Source organism: Phascolarctos cinereus, unplaced genomic scaffold (genome assembly GCF_003287225.1).
Source record: "Phascolarctos cinereus isolate Bilbo 61053 unplaced genomic scaffold, phaCin_HiC Scaffold_3;HRSCAF=262, whole genome shotgun sequence".
NCBI lineage: Eukaryota > Metazoa > Chordata > Mammalia > Diprotodontia > Phascolarctidae > Phascolarctos > Phascolarctos cinereus.
Genome location: NW_027555736.1, coordinates 52,156,209 through 52,178,044, shown reverse-complemented (window position 1 = coordinate 52,178,044; position 21,836 = coordinate 52,156,209). Strand labels below are relative to the sequence as shown.

The 21,836-nt window shown below is 40.7% G+C and overlaps 2 protein-coding genes across 7 annotated transcripts in view; one reads left to right on the top strand and one right to left on the bottom strand.

The window, feature by feature from the left end:
* Positions 1-353: 353 nt before the first annotated feature.
* Positions 354-3,741, top strand: DNAJC9 (DnaJ heat shock protein family (Hsp40) member C9). Its single transcript, XM_021006014.2, has 5 exons — positions 354-622; positions 961-1,101; positions 1,536-1,790; positions 2,837-2,923; positions 3,035-3,741. The coding sequence occupies exons 1-5, from the start codon at positions 443-445 to the stop codon at positions 3,131-3,133; spliced, it is 762 nt and encodes a 253-aa protein (XP_020861673.1). The 5' UTR covers positions 354-442; the 3' UTR covers positions 3,134-3,741.
* Positions 3,742-4,073: 332 nt separating this feature from the next.
* FAM149B1 (family with sequence similarity 149 member B1) overlaps positions 4,074-21,836 on the bottom strand; it is a 31,696-nt gene continuing 13,933 nt past the window's right edge. For 4 of the 6 annotated variants that reach the window (XM_021006013.2, XM_021006003.2, XM_021006005.2 and 1 more), the window contains 10 exons: positions 21,553-21,723; positions 19,255-19,442; positions 16,392-16,516; positions 14,665-14,774; positions 13,448-13,672; positions 11,689-11,812; positions 11,345-11,467; positions 7,056-7,137; positions 6,526-6,654; positions 4,074-5,398 (listed from right to left, as the gene is read on the bottom strand). In XM_021006013.2, the coding sequence (XP_020861672.1) occupies positions 5,325-5,398; positions 6,526-6,654; positions 7,056-7,137; positions 11,345-11,467; positions 11,689-11,812; positions 13,448-13,672; positions 14,665-14,774; positions 16,392-16,516; positions 19,255-19,442; positions 21,553-21,723 (1,351 nt within the window). In that variant the 3' untranslated portion in view covers positions 4,074-5,324. The remainder of the gene's footprint in view (positions 5,399-6,525; positions 6,655-7,055; positions 7,138-11,344; positions 11,468-11,688; positions 11,813-13,447; positions 13,673-14,664; positions 14,775-16,391; positions 16,517-19,254; positions 19,443-21,552; positions 21,724-21,836) is intronic. The other 2 variants (XM_021006007.2, XM_021006006.2) reach the window with 2 other exon arrangements.

Genomic DNA, 21,836 nt, shown 5'->3' with positions numbered 1-21,836 from the left:
GTCAAGAAAGGGACCGCCGCGTCTCCGTCCCCGAGATCCCGTGGGAGGGGGCATCCCCCCAGAGCACGGGCGGCGGCAGCGGACAAGCCCAGCCTGAGTGGACGCGCGCCTACGGGGAAGCGTCACAGCGGACCGAGGGGCGGGGACGCCGGAGGTGCTCATCGCCCCGTAAATAAGGGAGGCGGCGGCTGCGGCGGCGGAAGAGACCAGCCCCTGTCCCGGGACGTGTTTACGACAGTTCGCGCCGCGCGCCTTTTGGCGGCCCCCGTCACGTGCCCGCCGCGCTGCGGCTGCGCGAGGCCCGGCCCCGCCCCCCGCGGGCTATATCACGGCGCGCTCCGCCGCGTCTCGCCGGCCGCGAACCCCTTTCGCGCGGGAACAGAAAGCGAGCAGCGTCCGGGAGGCGCGAGCCCGTGGACCCCCCGCTCGGGCCGCGGCGGCCATGGGGCTCCTGGAGTGCTGCAGGGAGGAGTTCGGCACCGCGGACCTGTACGAGGTGCTGCGCGTGCGGCGGAAGGCTTCGGAAAGCGAGATTCGGCGCGGCTACCACAAGGTGTCTTTGAGGGTGCACCCGGACCGCGTGGGCGAGGCCGGCCAAGAGAAGGCTACCCGGCAGTTCCAGGTGCGCAGGGGGCCGCCCCACCCCGGGACCCCGGCCCTACCCACCCCCAGCCCCTGGCAGGCTCTGGCCGCCCCGCCCCTGCGGGGGGTCGGCCTGTCTGGAGCCCCTCCCCCAGTCCAACCTCCCTGCCGTCTTCCCAAAGTGGGGGTCCGGCCGTGGCCCCTCCGGCGGCTCCCCGAGGCGTTCCCAGCCTCCCCCTAGCATCTTGGGGCACGCGTGGGCTTCCCCCGCCGTGGGCTGCGTGAGGACGCCCGGGATAGGAGGTCGCGCTGCCCCCGCCCGGCCCACTTCTCGTCCCCTGTGGGGCCGGGGTCATTGCCATCCGCTGTCCCTCCTAGATCCTGGGCCAAGTCTACGCGGTCCTGAGCGACCCGGCCAAACGGGCGGTGTACAACGAGCAGGGGACGGTGGACGAGGAGTCGGACGTGCTGAGCCAGGACCGGGACTGGGCCGCCTACTGGAGGCTGCTCTTTCAAAAGGTACCGAGGAAACGCTTTCCGCGCCGCGACCTCGTTTTACGGGGCGAACCTTTCGTTGTTGCATCTACGTAAAAGGGAAAGTGAAAACCTGTCCGGGAGGGTTGTCTTACTCCCGTCAAGGATAACCTCCGAGTTTAAGCGTCAAGTTTGTCACACGTCTTTTGGAAACTACATTTCTTTAGCCTACTAACTGTCCTGAGCCTGCAGCTTAGAACCACCCTTCTTCGTGGTGTCTTAGTCTTAATACCGAGAATTTAATGCTTCAGATTTGACTCATACAACTATTGTGTTGTGTGTAGTGGTGAATGTAGTTTGTGTCTATCAGATGTCACTTCTAAAAACATTTAAACATATTTTCCAACCTTTAACAAAAGGCAGGTTAACCGAAAAAGCAATTTATCAAGTTGGAGCCCCCCCCCCCCTTATTTTTCTAGATAACCGTAGAGGACATTAAGACCTTTGAAGAGAAGTACATTGGTTCTGAAGAAGAGCTGGCTGATATTAAGCAAGCCTGTGTGGACTTCAGGGGCGATATGGATCAAATCATGGATTCTTTATTATGTGCAAAATACACCGATGAACCCAGAATTCGGAACATCATCCAAGAGGCCATTGAATCTGGAGAACTTCTGCCCTATAAAGCTTTCCTCATGGAGTCAGATGAAAAAATGAATGCAAGGAAAATGAGGGTCAGTGTGTACTCTTGATAGTAGGGTGATGAGGGAAAAGGGAAACTGGAGTTTTTATTTATTGGGCTAATAAGTACTTAAACAAACTGTGTGCAGCAGTCTCAGTGTCATTACTTAGATAACTTCATGTGTTTCATACTGTTTGTATAGTTATGAGAAGTTTAGTGAAGGAGAAAGGATAGACCCCAGGGGAACTAACTTGTGGATGTGAATAATTTGCCTTGCATTTGCTTGAGATGATTTGGTAAAAGAAGATAATTCTGAAAAGAGGGGAAGGGGTTAACTTTTATTTTTGTTGAATTTTTTTTTAAAATACTTTCTAAAAGTTCTGCCTTGGGTAGTCACTATTGCTCTATATGATAAATTGATGCTTCAGACAAGGAACCTAACCATCCTATTCTAACCTAACCTTGCACAGAGATTTCTTCTCTGCAATATTTTCAAGCAAATGGACTTTATCTAGGTCTCCTAGGGATTTCTTCAGCTTTATTCCATTGCCTTCTGCCTTTTCTTTCCAATCTGATCTAATGCAGTAAAGCTTGACTAAAATTTCCCAAGTTCCCTGCTTCCACTGTGACAAAACCCCTGAATTTGAGAAATGTTCTTAATTGAGGGCAGCGCGGACAGCATGCTTGCCTCACTCAGGAAGACAGAGCGTCAGATCCCACCTCTGTACATGTCATGTGAGCCGAGGCAAGTCATGTAATGCCAGTGCTGTAGGAAAGCATAAGACCCTACCTTTCAAAGAAGGTGCTCATCTGCATTGGTGAAGGGGTTTTCCTCATCCAGGAGTTTCTCTTGCCCTTGAAATCACGTCTCAGTCCCTGTCCTTGTACCCAAATCCTTTTATATGCTCTAATAATATGCCTTGAAAAAAGAGTGGACTTGGGAGGTGGGGGTTCTAAACAGAATGAACAGACTTCCTGCCAACTCTTAGTTTAGAGTGAGTGTTAATGCAGAATTTATTGGTCCTTTGCTTTTGTGGTATATGATGTAAAGTAGGAGGCATTTCATTTGACCTTGAATCTCAAGTGTGTTTGTTTCAGGCTGAAAGAGAAGCCAGAGAAGCAGAAAAGACCAGAAGGGAGCTGGGCCTAGGGGATAAACCAAGTGACCTAAAAGCACTCATCCAGGTAAGCTTTAGGGGTGCCTAGGGCAGGTAGGACCCTTCCTCCTCTAGTCCAGTTCTTATTTTAGGGGTACATTGTTTTTTTTTCTGAAATGTGTTTTAACTCTTCCAACAGAGCAGACAAAAGGATCGGGAAAAAGAAATGGACAGTTTTCTGGCTCAGATGGAAGCAAAGTATTGCCACACTTCCAAAAAAAGGAAAAAAGACAACTGACAAGAAAGGAAAAAGGAATGAAGTCAATGGTTTTGTTTCTTCAGTGGGCCTTCTGTTTAATTGGTACTTACCCAACTACCTGGATAGAATTAGTAAAACCTTTATTATTGAGGAAAATGGTCTCCTCTGGCCTAGACTTTCCAGATCAGTGACTGTCTCATGAGTAATTTATTCAGCCATTGCCCCCGCCCACTTTCATTGGTTATATGTATACTCTCAAAGTGGTTACAGGCAGTCTGTTGTTTCTGTGAAATCTCCCTCCTGGAATAATTTAGTTTTCAGAGAATCTACATTTCCACAAGTCTACTTCCTCAAAAGGAGTTCTAGACAAATTTTATCAAGAAAGGAGACAGACTTCTAGCAGAGCTCACTTGACAGGTAATAATGCTGTTAACCACCAAACTACTCACTGGTGAGGAAATGAAATTATTAAAGCAACAAGTGAACAGCTTTGTTCTAAATGTTTCCTTGCCAGGTTTGTTTTCATTTATTTATAGTGAACAAGATTTGTTTTATATATTTTGTACTATTTGGTGCTGGCAAATATTTCAAGAATTTTTGTAAAAAAAAAATTGCACACAATAAACTAGTAAAATATTTCACTGCTACCTCCTGAGGTCTTTGTTTCCAAAAGTGATGTTAGGAGTGGGAGGGCTTGGTGACAGAGCCAAAAAGTCTTACCAAGAGTTGAACTTGATGAGTAACTTGGACTGTTTTGAAAGAAGAGAACTAGGACCTAGCTAGCACATTCATATTCACAACTCTTTTTTCAACAAGGCTTCCTCACATACTAAGCAATTTTGCAGAGGAAATTGAATACTATGTGTTTATCCCTCAACTGTCAAGACCAAGACTTCTGTTGAAAGTTTGTTACCATGGATCCTAAATTAGGAGGGAAGTGGAGGACACATCAGTTACTTCCAGGATTTGGTCACAAACATTATCAGTTACAAAATAGATTTTTTTAATTGCACTCAATTAAAAAAATATAATTTCATGCAGTTTGGATTCTCCCTTCTCATACTTGACTGGGCAGTAACATTGGCCATTTTGTTACCAATCAAATGATAGTAAAGTAACCTTACTTTATAATTTCAAGAATTCTTTTTCCTCAGGAGATGATGTAAACAATAAGACTTAAAACTAATTATATGATCAGATTTAATTACAAATAAAATTAAGTATTATGTAAACTAAACAGTTCTTGGAGATAAGCTACATTTGTACCATTGTTGTTGGCTACTCCACTGTCACCACAGCAATCTGTTTTGAGACTTAACTTCTGAAAATCCCCGACAGTTGGTGGAGCCATATAGGAAAGTTCCAAAAAATGAAATGAATTTGTTTCCCTCTTAGTATTGCTGGAGAAAATTTGGCAAAATGGGAGAATGAGTATTAGGGAAATCTGACCAATGAAGCAGAATTAGTAAGAATATAGCAAATACCAATGTTTCTGCAACTTCACCTGAAATAGAACTTGATCAATATCACTTTAAAAAGATAAGATCTGGCAAACTGGTATATTCCAATACAGGTTAAGTCATATTTCCTTCTACTGATGCATCATGTTTTCCAGTTGGTCTTGATTTACTGTCAGTTTTATCCCCAATAAACATCTGTGGCCAAGTTCCCTGGGGATCAGTCTGGCTAACTTTGGAGCGTACTCTAGGAAGGATTTTCATTTGAATGGCAGTTCAGCCTTCTAATAACACTGCTTCTATAATGATTTCACTTGAAATAAATCAAATTATTTTCAGGAGTTTAAATACAAGCAGAAGAGTTCTGGGGAATATAACTGCTTAATGCTATAGCAGTAAATAACTGCTGCTTTTCAAGCACCTGCAGTTACCTCTTGAATCCTGTAGTACTGATAATCCTGCTTGACAGACAACACAAGCAATGATTTGGGGGAGGAGGGGTGCATATCTTACGTAAGAGTCTTTGGTCCAGCAGAATAGCTTAACATACTCTGAAGGAAGATAAGCGGTTCACACGATCTTTGGCAGATACGGTGCAGTTTTTCTCCTAGTAAGTTATACAAAAATAACTCCTCATAAAGATGATTTCAAGTTTTTCTTGTAAACAAGTTCTGCATCACTGAGCTGATGGAATACTGATTCACAAAATCTTCAGATGAATTCACAACCACCTGACAACAGGTCTCTTGGTTTGGTTTGGTTTTTGGTTTACTCTATGGTCCCTGTCTGGTTCTAGCGACTGGTCCGCCTCGACTTTGAGATCTTGCAGGTCCATGTAACTGAAGGCCTATTAGACAAAGATGATATAATACATTAAGTAATATTAATGAGTCCTTTAAAAAAAACTCAAGCTGTTTTTTATTGCCTACTGAGCACTAAGAAAGCACAGATAATACATGAATCTTATAGTCTAGCAGGAGGGGAGCAAAGACCCTTTGTTACATTAGGCTGGGACATCAGAGAAAATATTTGATGAAAGGTGGGGAGAACATTAAGAAACATGGGAAACTAGTTTGGTCACATAAAGGAGAAGAGGGAGACAAAGTAGGGGGGGCCTTCAATGCAGGCAAAGGAAGGAGTTTGGACTTTATTTAGTGGATGACAAGCAGCTATGAAAAGTTTCTGATCAAGAAAGTGACATGAGCTGCCAAAGCTATGTCTCTAGCTATGAGTGGGAAGTGACAGTACAATAAGCACATGGAACTGCTGGATTTGGAGTTAGGACCTGGTTTCAAATCCTGACTGCCATATATCACACGAAAGCCAGGGTGGGGGGGGGAGGTTCTGGACTCAGAAGACCTATAAGGTCTTTTAATTCTTTATCTGTAATCCTAGGATTTTAAAATAAATCTGGCAACAGTGTGGGTCTGGATTACAAAGATGAGAGAAGAGGACTGGAGAACAATTAGCTAGGAATTAAATGTTACAGACAAAGAATTTTTCTACAAAGAGTTCTCCATACCAGTGAAATCACAGGTAAAAACAATAAAAAATTACATTTGGAAAAAATAAATGAATTGTTTACATCAAATCACATTAAAAACTTCAATAATTTTAATCTGATTTTTTTGGTAGGATTAAATTATATATACTTCAGTAATAGTCTAATTGTTTGCATTGGTCTTCACTAAAATTTACCACTGATTTCTAGCCCAATAGGTGTTATGGAGACAGGTGATTCCAAAGACAGTAATTTGTGTACATGTAACATCTTAGTAACTGACGTAGTAATCTGTAGTAATTTCCAGCTCATTTGAGCTGGAAAAATGATATTATTTCATTTAGGCTCCAGAACAGCCGGGAACATGTACTGGTATATATAGTATAAGTGATAATAATAGATTCTCAATACATCTTGAGTTTAGCTGATTACAAACAATATTTTTTTAACTGGCTGCTTCTACTGAACCTCACCTATTGAAGGATGATCGCTGTTCTCCTTGTCCTCCTTAGAATTACCCAGATGTTGGTGGTGAAAAGAACCCATGTGGGAGGAGCTAGCCATCCCTAAACTGATTCCTGTCACTCCTAGGTTAATGGAATCTGCAGAAAAGTAATTTAGGCCATTTAAAAAATTTGAAGTTTTAATGCGGCAGCATATTTTGATGAGACAAAACTAGTTTTAGGTTTACTGCCTAACTGTCCTGCCAATTATACTAATCAAAATGAATTTATGCCATTCTCTAGTGAGTGATAGTGAAACGACTCTGCTTCTTTGGTGGTTTTCATTAGCTTTAATAGTTTGTAACTGAAAAAGAAACTATTGTAGTCCTTATTAAATTCGATCTGAGTTTGACAATAATATACTTTTTACAATATAGTAACTATATATTAACTCATGTTAAGTTCACCCCACAAACCTTTTATACATAGTATACAAAAATTCAAAGCTTATATATATAATATCTGTTACCCTGTATCAAAAAAACAAGAACGAAGCTTACCTGTACCTGCAGATCCCCTTCCAGCCCGGGACTGATTAGAATAATCAATAACAGTGCAAGATCGTCGACACTGTGTATCTGGCTAGAAGGAATGGGTGAAAAGTAACTGAGGTCTTCCTTCATTAACTTTTCTACCCATATGCTAAAGATTTAATGTTTTAATATATTTAGGAAGGAAAACAGCTTTGAATTATTAGAACGAGCTTCATACAGACTTTTAAAGCATATACATACAGAATGCCAGAGGCTATACTCCTATTCATAGTATCTAAATCTCAAATCATTTTCACCCTAATATATGTATGTGTATGCAATAAAAAATATATACACAAAATATATAAATACATATATAGATTAGTACTTTTTGCCTACATGTCAAAAGTTTATTAACTTATATATGTGGCTTAGATTTTTTACTTGCTTCCAAGAATATTAAATATTTGCTCATTGTTCAGTGAAATAATGAATGGGATTAGTCTCTGTATCAACATTAATAAACCTATTTTGCTATCTAAAACCTAACTTCATATAATAACATTATGAAGTTTATCATATTGATGAGAAATAGCTGGTTCATGATATGAGTTATTTCTGAATAAGCTGCTTGTTTCCAGTTAGACCACTCACTAACTTATTAGAGTAAAGATGAAAATCAGCATTGAACTAGAATAAAGATGGGGCAGTCATGACCTTTCAGGGCTCCAGGAAACTCTATAATTATAAATTATAGAGAAGATGTTACTATACTGGTGAAGGGAGCTTCTTATACTAATAAAATCAAAGGTCCAGTCCCTATCTCTGTTATCAAGGCTGAAAAAAGGGGGGAATGGTTAAAAGAACAGAAAGTGACCCATATTTTATTAACCATTCCTATACAAGTTTAATTCAGGTGATCATTACATATACCACTTTGGCAAGAATCCCTTAGAAGAAATGGAATAGTGCTCACAGTCAACAAAAGGGTGAGAAATGCAGTCCTGGGGCATAATCTCAAAAATGACAATGGTATCTGTTCAAATCCCAGACAAACCTTTCAACATCACAGTAATACAACTCTATGCTCTAACCACTGAGGCCAAAGAGGCCAAAGTTGCTCAATTCTATGAAAACCTACAATGTCTCGAAATAACACAAAAAAAAGATGTCATGTTCATCATAGGGGACTGGAATGCTAAAACAGAAAAGCAAAAGATAACTGGAATAACAGTGAAGTTTGGCCTTGGAGTACAAAATGAAACAGGGCAGAGACTAATGGAGTTTTGTCAAGATAACTCACTGGTCATGGCAAACACTCCTTTTCATCAACCTAAAAGGTGACAACACATGGACATCACCAGATGGTCAATATCAAAATCAGATTGATTATATACTTTGCAACCAAGAGAAAAATCTACAGCCAGTAAACACGATGTGGAGGTGACTGTGGCTCAGATCATGAACTTCTTATTGCAAAATTTAGACTTAAATTGAAGTAGGGAAATCCTCAAACCATCCACGTATGACCTAAATAACATTCCTTATTATATAGGAAGTAGCAGTGATTAGTGGATTAGATCTAGTAGACAGAATGCCTGAAGAACCATGGACAGAGGCTTACAATATTGTACGGTAGGCAGCAACAAAAAGCATTCCAAAGGAAAAGAAGCAAGAAAGCAAAATGGCTGTCTAATGAGGCTTTACAAATATCTGAGGAAAGAAAGAAGGAGAAAGGGAAAGATATACCCAGCTGAATGCAGAATTCCAGAGAAGAACAGCAAGGAGAGAGATAAGAAGGTTTTCTTAAAGGGGCAAACAGAGACATGGAAGAAAACAATAGTATGGGACAGAAAAGATCTCTTTAAGAAAATTAAAGATATCAAGGGAACGTTTCATGCAAAAATGGGCACGATAGAAGATAAAAATGGTAGGAACTTAAAAGTAGAAGAGATTAACAAGAGGTGGCAAGAATATACAGAAGAACTATACAAGAAAGATCTTAACATCACTGATAACCACGATGGTGTGGTTACTGATCTAGAGCCATACATCCTAGAGAATGAAATCAAATAGGCCTTAGGAAACACTGCTGACAATAAGACTAGTGGAGGTGATAGAAATCCAGCTGAGTTAATTAAAATCTTAAAAGATGCTGCTGCTAAAGCGCTTCACTCAATATATCAGCAAATTTGGAAAACAAAACTCAATAGTGGCCACAGGAGTGAAGAGGTCAGTTCAGATTACCAAACAATTGTGCTTGTTTCTTATGCTTCAGAATCTGAAAGCTGGGCTTTAGCAATATGTGGACCAAGAATTACCAGAAGAGCAGACTGTTTTTTGAAGAGGCTGAGGAACGAGAGACCGAATTGCCAACATTCACTGTATTATGAAGAAAGCAAGAGAGTTCCAGAAAAACATCTACTTCTGCTTCATTAATTACACTAAAATTTTTTGACTGTGTGGCTCACAACAAAATTTGGCAAGTCCTCAAAGAGATGGGAGTAAATAGATTATCTTACTTGTCCCCTAAGGAACCTGTAGGCAGGTCAAAAAAGCAAGTCAGAACCGAACATGGAACAACTGATTGGTTTAAGACTGGAAAAGCATTATGACAAGGGTGTAGATTGTTCCCTTATTTATTTAACTTAAATGCAGAGTACATCATGTGAAATGCCAGGCTGGATGAATCGAAAGCTGGAACTAAAGCTGCCAGGAGAAATATCAACAATCTCAGATATACAGATGACACCATTCTGATGGCAGAAAGTGAAGAAGAATTAAGAAGCCTCTTGATGAGGGTGAAACAGGAGAGTGCAAAAGCTGGCCTGAAAGTTAAAATTTAAAAAATGAAGATCTTAGCAACTGGTCCTATCACTTCCTGGCAAATGGAGGGAGTAGAAATGGAAGCAGCGTCAGATTTTATATTCTTGAGCTCAAAGATTACTGCAGATAGCAACTGCAGCCATAAAATTAAAAGACGGCTGCTTCTTGGAAGGAAAGCTGTTGCAAATCTGGATAGCGGACTAAAAAGCGGAGACATCACTCTGCTGACAAAGGTCTGTACAGTCCTCAGAGTTCTGTTTCTACTTGAGTTTGACACCACTGCCCTACATGAATTTTGTGACTTGTCTGTAGGAAAGGTCCTCTGAAGGCAGCATGTTGGGAGAAATGTGTCCAAGACAAGGATGCCTGTTACCTCCGTTTCTGGTAAAACAAGGATTTGCATAGGTTGAGTTTCACTCTCAAAATAAACCTTGCTTAAGAATCCTCATGCCTTATGTCAGTCTTAAAGCATTACTGTCATATGTGATATTAAGTACACACACAGGGAAGCAGATTTAATAGAGCTTCTAAAATATATTTCTGGGACTCAGTAGCTATTATTTTTCTCCTTAACTTTTTTGTTTGTTATTCCTCTTATCAAGATCTCATGCATTCATCTGTCTCACAATTCATTTTCTGTGTGGAAATAAATAGGTGGGTCAGATCATCACACCGATCTGTGTGTTTATAACCCCAAGTTAGGGAGCAAATAGACCAAATCCATCACTATCCTGGAACCTTCTGGGGCTCCACAGTGAGCAATGCTGGCAGCCTAGGCCGGCCTCTTCTCTAGCTCTGGAAGCTGCTGACAGAAATGCCGGGGCTGAGCCACCTGCAGGGTATTAGATGAGCAAGTTATCTCTGTAGGACTCCATTCTGGCATGAAACATGTTGACAAGGAAGACTTTTTACCATTATTTTTTGTTTAGTAATGTCAAGATTCCAAATTTACATATCCCAGCTGGTCATCAGAATCCCACCCCCTGTTCTGACAGTCCTCTAAGAGTGTGTTATGAGGGCTTCTGTGGCTGAACAATATCCAGGGCTGGCTGTGTACACACACTGCTGGTTTAATCTTCTCTTGTTTAGTCTCGGAGGCCTAAATCAAAGCTTTAACATAGTTTAAACAGTAAACAGGGAGAAGGCCTCTGGTCTTGGTCCCAGCCTCTATCATCTGAAGAATGCAGGGGCTGGACTAGGTGATCTCTAAGCTGCCTGCTAACCATCAGTGAGATTCTCTAAGAAGCTCTCTATATGCACTTGCCACAGTTAATTTTTGGTCAGCCCTCATCGTGTTGTTTTCACAGACAACTGATGGTTTTGCTAGTGACTCAGCATAAGTCACTGGCATCATTAACATCCTAAGCAGAATCCTAAGCAATACTGTCTCCACTTGCTCTCTGCAAAGTTACATGCTAAGCTTATAAACTGGCATTTCTGCCCATCTTGTTCCCCAATGACAAAGACCAAAGAAGATATTTGCACTCTACCAAAAATGACTGAGTGGTGTTGGGTCTGGAGAAAAAGTCAAGTAAAAGGAGCCTCTCCTGCGGCTGCTGGTGAGGCTCATCCACCACTGCGCTGCGAGCTCGGCTAGAATCACCGTGGGATTTCTAAGGGAGAAGGCAAAAGATCAGATGGCCAGTGACTGCTTGGGTGCATGGTAAGCCCGCAGAAGCCCTCCCCAGCCTGAGAGAGAGCGCGTTCTCACGAATGACACAAGCTTCACACTTGAGCAAGAGTGACTCCAGGACGAGGTCTCCCCAGGAGAAACCACTCCTGCCCAGCCCAGGCAGATGCTCCCACTGACACACACAGACACGTAAGCCCATACCGTCTGCCGCTGTGAGGCCACACTGCTCAAGTGCTCCACATCAGCTGTGCCAATTGGGGGAAGCAGGTTATTTCGATTCAGTGGCATCGGTGAAGGAGAAGACAAGGACTGCACTGCTGTTGGGCTGCCATTCCCCAAGAACGGGAAGAAAAAAGCAGAAATGATTCATTCAAATACAAATGAAATGCCTGATCTTAACATCTATACGGTGGTGCTTCAAGCCACCCAAGCATAATTTCAGTTAAGAAAATCTTTGGGCAGCGCTTCCCAGGCCTTTTCTCTTCTGTAGTCTGGGGAGAGAATTCTGTCTTACATTTGGAAGATCTCAGAACGAGGGCTTCATTGACAAAATCTCAAGGATTTCTTTGCAGTACTGGGTCTGGGTACAGCCTGGTGTTGTGCCTTTTACAAATAGTACTGGAAGTAATATGTCTAGCCTATGAAATAGCTTTCCTTAACACAAGTGTGGATTAACTACCTATCACTGATACCTAGCATTGCAAGTACAATCCACTGATGCTATCATGTGCCAGAAAACAATTCTTAAAAGGTGGAAAAGCACAAAGTTAGTGCATAAACTGCTTGAGTTAAGGACAGTTAATGAGCAAAGATTTATTTGAATTTATTTGGCAATATAATTAGATTAACATGGCCATTGATTGGAAAACTATGAATTCTGATCCATGATTACCATTTCTTTTCTTTTCTTTTTTGAAGCAATTGGGGTTAAGTTACTTGCCTAGGATCACACAGCCAGTGTCAAGTATCTGAGGTCGGATTTGAACTCAGGTCCTCCTGACTCCAGGGCCAGTGCTCTATCCACTGCGCCACCTAGCTGCCCCCATGGTTATCATTTCTATATAAACATCCAATACAACAGAATCCTGCTCTCCAAGATGGCCACTGGTGCCATGCACCATTCCTCCACCCCCATTTTTTCCCTCTTCTGGTCAGTATTCTCCTGTGGAAAGCAATCTAGTTAAACATAATGGGTGGTTAAGAAATCAAGAAATGATCACTTTGGGTTACTATTAGTAGTAAAGCACATTTTAACTTGAAAACAGTCTACAAAAGTAGGCACAGACAAAAACACATGCATGTGCTCACCTGATGTGGCTGGTCATTGTGGAGATCTCTGTTCTAAATCTGTGAAATATCTAATAAAATAAATTTTATATATCTATATCTACATATATCTCCACATTATTTGGAGTGATCAGCAACATCGTTAAATGAAGGAACATCCTGGAAGATGGGCTAATATTTTACAACAGGAGTCCCATAAAGACCCTATAGCAATATTTTTGCTAGTATGAAAAGCTGCTAATTTGATTTTAAAAATAGGAGTATCATCATGAACAGAATTAATCACTCTTTGGGGATATAAAGAGAATTCTTTTTCTTTTCAGAAGAAATATCAGACTTTGCCCTCATCTTGGACTAAGCACCATTTTCCATACCCTCTACTTTATTATTAATCTCTTCCCCAGAAAAGATAGTATTCTTGGTTAATTCCACAGCTATATTTGAATCAGCAGGTTTTTTATGCATGCAGGTGCATGAGATCTAGAACCTATTTCATATTAAAACATTTTCCCCTATTGTTCATTCTGTATTGTGTTCAAGTTAACCTTTCAGAACCAAATTGTAACTATGTAGTTCTAATTTTTTCTCCATTTTGAGTTATTCTACCTAAAATTAATTTTTCTTTAGTTTTATCAGAGCTCTCTAATTTTGCAAAGTATGATTTTGAACCTACAGTCGGGTTCCTCTGATGATTTCATCCATGGGTCTTGGTGTCGCTGAACGTGAATGGCTTGTGCCAATTGGATGAAGGGTACGTGGTGGCGGGTTGCGCCTCCTGGCAGATTGTACTGTATATGATAGAGACGATGAACTGAGCTCCAGTGTGCGATTTGGCCAGTTTCGGTTAGAAAGGATGGTACTGGATCCAGGTCTCATAAGTAGCTTGTCATCTAAATCTCTAGCAGCCAAATGAAAAATCCAGAATTTAAAATATGACTCAACAACATTCAAAATGGAAACAGAAATATCTCACAGTATAAAAGCCTTGGTTTGTACAACATGCTCAAAGAAAAAAAAATTTAACTTTATAATAAACAATTTAATCCCAAGGAATAATCTGTTTACCCAGGTCAGATAAATTAACCCTTCCTTAAGAATATGGTATAATTTTAGGTACAAGCAGAAGTAACTAGGAAAAGTAAGCCATTCACTTGTCATCAGAGACAACCTTAGTAGGCCCTACATGCAATGTGATGAGGGTCATCAAAAATCCACCTACCTAAAAATGTCTCCCCACTGGTCTGCCACCACACCTGAAATTTACTCTGATGGAATCATGCCCTTAAAAAGTTCTAGTTAGAATGCCTCTGACTGGCTCAATGTGGAAGGTACATGTTGTACTGCTAGTGCCTTTCAGTAGGGAGCCTACAGTGTAATATATCTGTATTTCAAGAGTGCCAACTGGGACCTATCCACTTATATTAGGATAGTAGTGTTTGGTGATCCATAGAACTGCCCTTCCTGAAAAAGTGAGTCCTCTGACAAAATGAAATGGAAGACCTACATAGTTCATTGGCTTACCCATACTTCTGCGGGCTTAAAACTAAAAAGTTAGCATTAACTGTCTGCTATGTAGAGGTCATTGTGCTTGGAGCTGGAGAAGATATGTTTAAATAAAATATGGCCCATTGCTTATAGTCTAGTAGGCTGAGGGGAATGATAAACAATAACTAAAATACAAACAGTAAATCTTATGTATTGTGCTGTTAGGATTACTTCTTTGTGGGCAGAGATAGATATAGATATACTTCTTTAGATCCCTCAAGTACCTAGCACAGTGTCTTTCACACTGTATATGCTGTTGATTTACTTAATTTCCCATGTTTCAATAATCTACAAAGTCCAGGGCCTACAGATTTTTTTTAAAAAAAGAAAAAAACCCTTTCTTACAGGAGTTTGTCCATCAGAGAGAGATTCCTTGGCTGTAAGGGCATCCCATGAACCAACAAACCATTCACATTTGGCTGGTGACTGCCACTGGCTGCTTGACAGAGACGCATCTACAAGTCAAAACGAAAAACAAACAAAACCCCACCCCCACATTATTCTTTATTTGACGTTAGGGACTTGTTTAGTTATCTGATCTTGTCAAATATTCATTTGGCAGCAAAAATGGAGAGCTTTTAAATGGGGGGCCATCCAATCCGCTTCTTGGCGGCTTGTTGATGTCTGCAGTATATTGGTAACTTGCCCCAGCCTCAATTATAGGTTGGGGTCCAAGGTAAGTTAGGAAGTGGTCTTTATAGGTCATCGTGTCTGGTCTAGGCAAAGGATATCCTGTCAAAGATAAAAGCTATTTTCATAGGCAGGAAGAGAATAAACTTTGTCTAAGAATTCTTTAAGCATAATAAATCAGAACCTAGGCAAATATACAAAGAAAAAAGTTCAAATAAAATACAAAGCAACTATAACAAATGAGGTAAACTTGCTAATTTACTCCTGCTGCTCTCTGTTTTTAAATTCATGGATAATCACTGCATAATCCAGGACTTTGCTCCTAGTATTCCACCAATTCAACACTTGGTTGCATTTTTATTTACAACATAGCTCTTGAGAGGGAGTGTGAATGGATTTTTAAAAAAAACTTACCCTGGTACTTTCCAGAAGCCCTGCTTGACTGATCTCGGGCTAGTCCACCACTGGCCCCTGGATCTTGCTCAGGGTCTCTTCCCAGTGTGAAGGCCAGCCCCTCCCTATGCCAACTGCCACAGAATCTTTTATTTATGTATTTATTTATTTTTAGCAACATCTCATGTGAAAAATTTATACTTTCAGTCTCCCCCTTTACAGATCCAACCTATGTAAAATTTTTAGATTAAAGAAACATTAAAGTCTATGTTACTGTATCACAGACAAATTATGAGTTGGGTGTTTTATTTGTAACACACAGAGATGATCCGATTTTGTCTAGCAGAAAGCTTGAGTGAGTTAGGATTGTCTAAGTCTCAATTCAAAAACTGGAACGACCTCTTTTCTGAGTCAATAGACATCCTCTTGAAACTTCAGCTTTTGAATGAGGATAAATATGTGATTAAGCACAAATAGATGGCCATCTTTTTTCCCTACTGTAGATTTCTCTGAGATAACTCTTCCTTCTTTTTGACTTGCCTATTATGTCTGGGGTGTGAGCTCTATGCATCCAAAAAAGGTCAATGTAAGGAAGGCAGAAAGGATAGGAAAAAGGAAAAAAAGGATAAAAGAAGAAAAAAGGGGGAGCAGGAAAAAAAGAATAAGTAAATATAAAGAAAAACCCAAGACGGTTCTCAAGACTACTTATTGTTTTAGGACCATGTTGTGTGGAGTGAGAGGAAAATAATACATCCTTCATAAAATCTGGATTAGCGTAACAGAGATTATCCTAAAGGATACAGACCTTGGTTGCTTCTTCAAAAGGCCTACCTGAGAATCTCATCATTTTAGCTAAACTAAAATTACAAAAAGAGTTCAGGTTATTATTATAAAAGATATTTTCCATCATGAATTAATGAATGTGGTAGACATTGTACACATTTCTGGACCACAATGACCAAGATGGGAATGACAAAGAGGTTGTCCCATTAGAAAATCTTAATATTATCAGTATTAGGCTACCCAAGACATTGGCTTCATAAGGTTACCGGTTGTGACGTGATGGAGAGCATCTTCGACTGTGGCACCTGAGGTAACACCAATGGCTGAGGTTCACATGGCATACAAGGGCTTTCGGAATCGGATCTTGTTGTCAAAGCATTGCTCTCATCATCTACAGAAAAGAACAAAGGCAACCCTTGCTTATTTAAGAGTCACAGCAACATGACTTTTCAAACTGGTTCAAGTGTCATTTTCTCAATGAACTTTTCAGATAACTATCTTGTCTTTTCTTTTTTTAAAATTAATTTATTTTGATTTATCAACAATCACTTCCATATGCTTTTGAATATAAAATTTTTCTCCCCCTTCTTCCCCACCTCCCTCCCCACCTCCCTTCCCCAAGACGGTGTGCAATCTGATACAGGCTACACATATACATTCCTATTAAACATATTTTCACATTAGTGATGTTGTAAATAAAAATTAGAACCAATAGGAGGAACCACCAGAAAGAGGAAACAAAACTCAACAGAAGAGAAAAAAAAACTAGCAAATAGTATGCTTCAATCTGCAGAGAACTATCTTTTCTCAGTTAGACTAGGTCTTCAAAGTTGGAGAGAAAACCTTTGCAGATATGGTTTTGCTGTAAGTAGCAAACAAACCCTTTAAATGATTTCTCCTCAAATGTATGTTGGTTAAGTAGGTGCAGGAAATCAAGCTTGAGCTTGACATGAAATTTTCTTTCTCAGGAAAAGTCAGGAAAAACATTTTCTTTCATCTCTGCAATTAAAAGACTCATGCAGAAATGTTTTAGGAAGAGTGGTTCTACTGTATATTTTGGCCCACCTCAAAAATTCCTAATATGAGTTCCTGACCTTGGGAAAGACTCGTATACTTTTTTCATATAAGATGACTAGCGTCATTTTACACAATGAAAGCATGCTAACCTTCATATTAAAAAGACAGCCTATCTAAATGCTATCATCACACTGCTGACCTGCAACAGTGAGGCATTGATTCTTTTAGACTCCCATGATCAATGACATTTATCTGCAGTACAATGTAAGCTCTTGGAGGGCACAGCTTACCAGAATGCCTTGTACACAGGCATTTCATAAATACTTGATGGACTTAATTGTAAAACAGCTGCCTGGGAAAAGAGTGGAATCTGCGGTCCTTGAACAGAGAATGGCTAGCTGATCCCAATGGAAATCGGAAGCATCGATGTTTCAAGTATTTACTAAGCTCTGTCTATTGGGCTTATCAAGTTTGCACTCTAAATAAACTGGTTTATATCTGTGATAGTAGGATCAACAAAAAGCAATTTTAAAAGTTGATTATTTCTCTCTCAGAGATTCAACTGTCCCTAGTTACTAAAACCTTACAAAGAAAAGTCAAGTGCAAGTCTTCTAGTATAGCTGGATCTAACATCTTGGAACATTTCAATTGCTCTCATTAAACAATTAAGACAAAAAGGAATGCTCTTCTGGCCCTACTTCAATCTCAAAATGTTAGTGTTCCCTATTTTTGAAGACCTGAGGTCTCACAGTGATAGACAACAGGGGAATAATCCTGTCCTATCCTCTTCTATCCTTCCTTTCGTTACCAAAATTCTCAAATGAATAATCTCTCCTTCCACACCATCCTATTCCTCAATTCCAGGTCATGTAGCTTCTAGCCCTACAAATCCTCCTGAAACTGAAGGTCAGGGACAGCTAGGTGGCTCAGTGGATAGAGCAACGGCCCTGGATTCAGGAGGACCTGAGTTCAAATCCGGCCTCAGACACATAACACTTACTAGCTGTGTGACTCTGGGCAAGTCACTTAACCCCATTGCCTAACAAAAAAAAAAAAAAGAAAGAAACTGAAGGTCACCAGTGACTACCTATATGCCAAACAGAATGATCTTTTCTTATTGCTGGACTCACAGAACTTCAGAGCTAGGTGGGACTTTAGCGACCAGCAATCCTGAGGTGCGTTGTCACATCTTTCTTATTTATTTTGTACAGATCCCTCTGCGCAGATGTTGTTCCTTGTCCTATCCCCACCCTCACCCCCACCCCCAATAGAAACGAGCTTCTTCAGAGCAGGAACAGCTTTGTCTGTGCATCCTTAGCACCTAACCAAGCATCTGGTGCAAAGGATGGAGACTGGGATGGGACTTGGTATTACAAAAAGTTCTGACCTAGAGACTCCTAAGAGTCTTTGAGAAGCAATGGTGTAGAGAGCCCTTAGGTAAGGAAACTCACTTTCTTTGGAACTGGTAACTCTAAAGAGCTGACTGAAGCACTGAGGTGAAATCACTTACCAGGGCCACACAGCCAGGAGGTGTTGGAGGTGGGACTTGAACCCAGGTCTTTCCAGCCTCAAGGCTGACTCTCAAGATACACTATACCCACTGGCACACAGTGGGCAGTTAATAAATGCTCACTGAACTGAATTTATGGCTTACCGAAAAAGAAAAGCAGCAAGATATCATGTGATATCAATGAATTAGGAAGAGTGAGATACAGTTTGTTGCTTTTTAAAAACTGTGTTAGAAGATGTCATCAAAAGATGAAGCTAATGTAAGGACCATTACAACAGGGGTCAAATTCAGATATATTGTAAAGAACAAAACTAGAAATGACAGAGAGACAGAGACAGACAGACAGACAGAGAGAAGGTCAAACAAGATCTTGTGAAATACAATAAGTTTGATGACACAGCTTGGCCCTAAGGCTGGCATTAATTCTCATTCTGCACATTAGTAATAGAAAAAGATTTTACTCAACATGAAAACCACTGGCAAGGCCCTAAACTAGCCCTTGAAGAGCAGAAAGGGCGGTGGCCCCATCACTTCTCCTTCTGACGCTCAGACTGAAAAGGAAGAAGCTTTTTGGTAAACGCCGTTTCCGCACAGATCCCTACCTGAAGCTGAGCCCTCCCAGTGCCTCCGAATCAGCTCCTCCATGCAGTCCAGCATGTTGCTCCACACGTTGTCAAAGACGCAGGCAAGAACATCCTCCTTCATGCAATGAAATGGAGCAATGGGAGGACACCCTAATTTTTTTCTCTCACAAGACAGGCCTAATTTTCTTCCATGTAACCTATCTTCCCTAAGACAGAAGGAAAGAAAGGGAAGGCAGTAAAGATGCTTTGTTCTTGTTATTTGTGGCACATTTAGCATTGTTGGTTGGATTGGGGATGCAGTTTAGTCTTACCACAATCTCCCATTTTATAAGCTACATGTGCGAAGCTGTCTTTTGAACAAAAACAGCTCTGCACAAAATGAAGATACTGTATTTTCATTACAAATTTCTCCTTTTTCCCTTGCAAGTACTGTGTGAAATACTCTGTATATTTTTAAAAGTTTTGAGTTGATGGGTGATCATGCTAGGTGAACAAGAAGAAGGCTAAACACACTTGAACATTATTTAGTATTGTTATAAATTACAATTGATGACAATGTTAATCGGATACTTATTTAATGGTGAGTGATTCTTATGATGTATGCTTCAATTTTAACAAAACCTTTTAGGATTCTATTTGCTGGGTGCTGGAGGGACAAAGATAAAAAGGAGAGAGTTCTGGCTTCCAGGAGCTTACATTCAACTTGGGGGGAGAGGACACATACAGAGATAGATAATACAAGACTGGGAGCAAGCAGGATAAAGCAGGGACAGATCACAATGAAGCATGAACAGTAAACAGTTCCCATAAGTGAACGTGATCAATGTAACTTTTACTCAATCAAACCAAAGCAAGAATGAAGAACCGGCAAGGGGAAGAAAACGTTCTGAGGCCCTTCTAAAGCTCCCTTGGTTCTATAGGCCAAGCACTAGATGGGCACACTGGAAAGAGCGCTGGGTCGCCAGTCATGGAGACTTGAGTTCAAATCCAGCCTCAGACACTTACTAGCTATGTGGGCAAGTCACTTAATCCTGTTTGCTCCAGTTTCCTCATATGTAAAATGAGCTGGAGAAAGAAGTGGCAAACCGCTCTTCACCAAGAAAACTCCAGATGGGGTCAGAAAGAGTCAGACCCAAGTGAAACAACTGAACAACGACTAGCTCTTCCTCAATTTCCAACACGGAATGTCCAAAGCCAAGGTGCTCAAGGAGCACACACACACACCCCCCTTCCTGGGTGGCAGAACACTATGCTCTGGATACACCTGGTTTATATGAACAAATCTCCCACCCTGACAGTAGCAACTGGTATATCTTCATCGTGTTTCAGAGCCAATGGACCTCCTGGGTCTCGAGCGACACACACAAAACTGTCAGAAGGGGAAGAATGAAAGCAAGAACCAATGAGCAGAAGTACAATTCAGTGCTGTGATTTAAGGAATGCCCATCTTTCAGCTCGACAAATAAATAAAATATCCCCTGTGCACTCAAATCCTATCAGTTAGAAATCCAATTGCTATTAAGAAGCTAAAACCTGGAGAAATATATGAAAGAGTGGGGAAAACATTAGTTATGACTCATACTTAGTATGAATAAGCTTAATCAGTTTTGTTCCTAATATCCAGTGAGACAAACAGAGCATAAGAGAAGCTAAAGAAGAGCGAGGAGCAGAAAAGGAATCCTGCCCTCTTTTTCTTGGGGAAAGGAGAGCCTGGTTGTAGTGGATCTGGGGGAGCTTTGGTCAGCCAGTCTGTGACATACCAGTACTGCATTTCTGGCAGGGATGAAGGAGAGAGAGAACCAGGAAAATGACAGGGGCTTGAAGAGGGAGATAAGGCACCAAAGATAAAACTTTGCTTGTGAAAAGGAAAATGTAGCTTTACTCTATGGAAAAAATTCCTGTTATTAGAGATAGCCCAAAGTGAAATGTGTTGCCTGGGAAAGTAATGGGTTACTTTCACTGGAAGATCCAGAATACTCAGGTAGGATAGAGAGAGGATTCTTGTTCAGGTACGGGCTCAACCAGATGGCCTTGAGGGCTGCTTCCAACTCTGAATCAGGAGCTCTGGGTAGGGGTGCAAATGTGTAGAGAATACACAAGTAAATACAGTCCAGGATGGGTAATGAAAATTAGTCCAATAGAGAAAATGTCAATACTAGTTTTGGAGGCTAAAGAAACAATGGCAAATAAAAACTCCCATGAAATTGAGGTAAATCTAATTCACACTAGTAACCAAGTTTAGATGACAAATCATATATAAACCACAACATCTTGTTGAAAGAAAGAGGTAAATAGCTTAAAAGTCAAAATACTCACTTGTCTGTAGTGTCGAATGCTAGATATTCTTCTATTATTCCTTCTGAGACAATCACACCCTCTTCTTCATCTTCTCTTTCCACAGAACATAAGCTTGGAGATTTGGAGACAGAAGCATCTTTATGGACATGAGAAAGTGAAAACAGTAACTTCTTACCTCTTATACCAAACCTGGGGGAGAAAGGAAAGGCAAATATAAATCACTGTGCAGTCTTCAACCAATAATACTGTCTTATGATATAATACTGTCATGGGACTCAGGGAAATCCTCAAATACTTTTGTA

Bases quoted from the DNA above. Each gene is read 5' to 3' on its own strand.
- DNAJC9 (XM_021006014.2), top strand. From the start codon at position 443: ATGGGGCTCCTGGAGTGCTGCAGGGAGGAGTTCGGCACCGCGGACCTG. The intron at 623-960 runs GTGCGCAGGGGG...TGTCCCTCCTAG, and splicing joins AGGCTACCCGGCAGTTCCAG to ATCCTGGGCCAAGTCTACGC. The intron at 2,924-3,034 runs GTAAGCTTTAGG...CTCTTCCAACAG, and splicing joins ACCTAAAAGCACTCATCCAG to AGCAGACAAAAGGATCGGGA.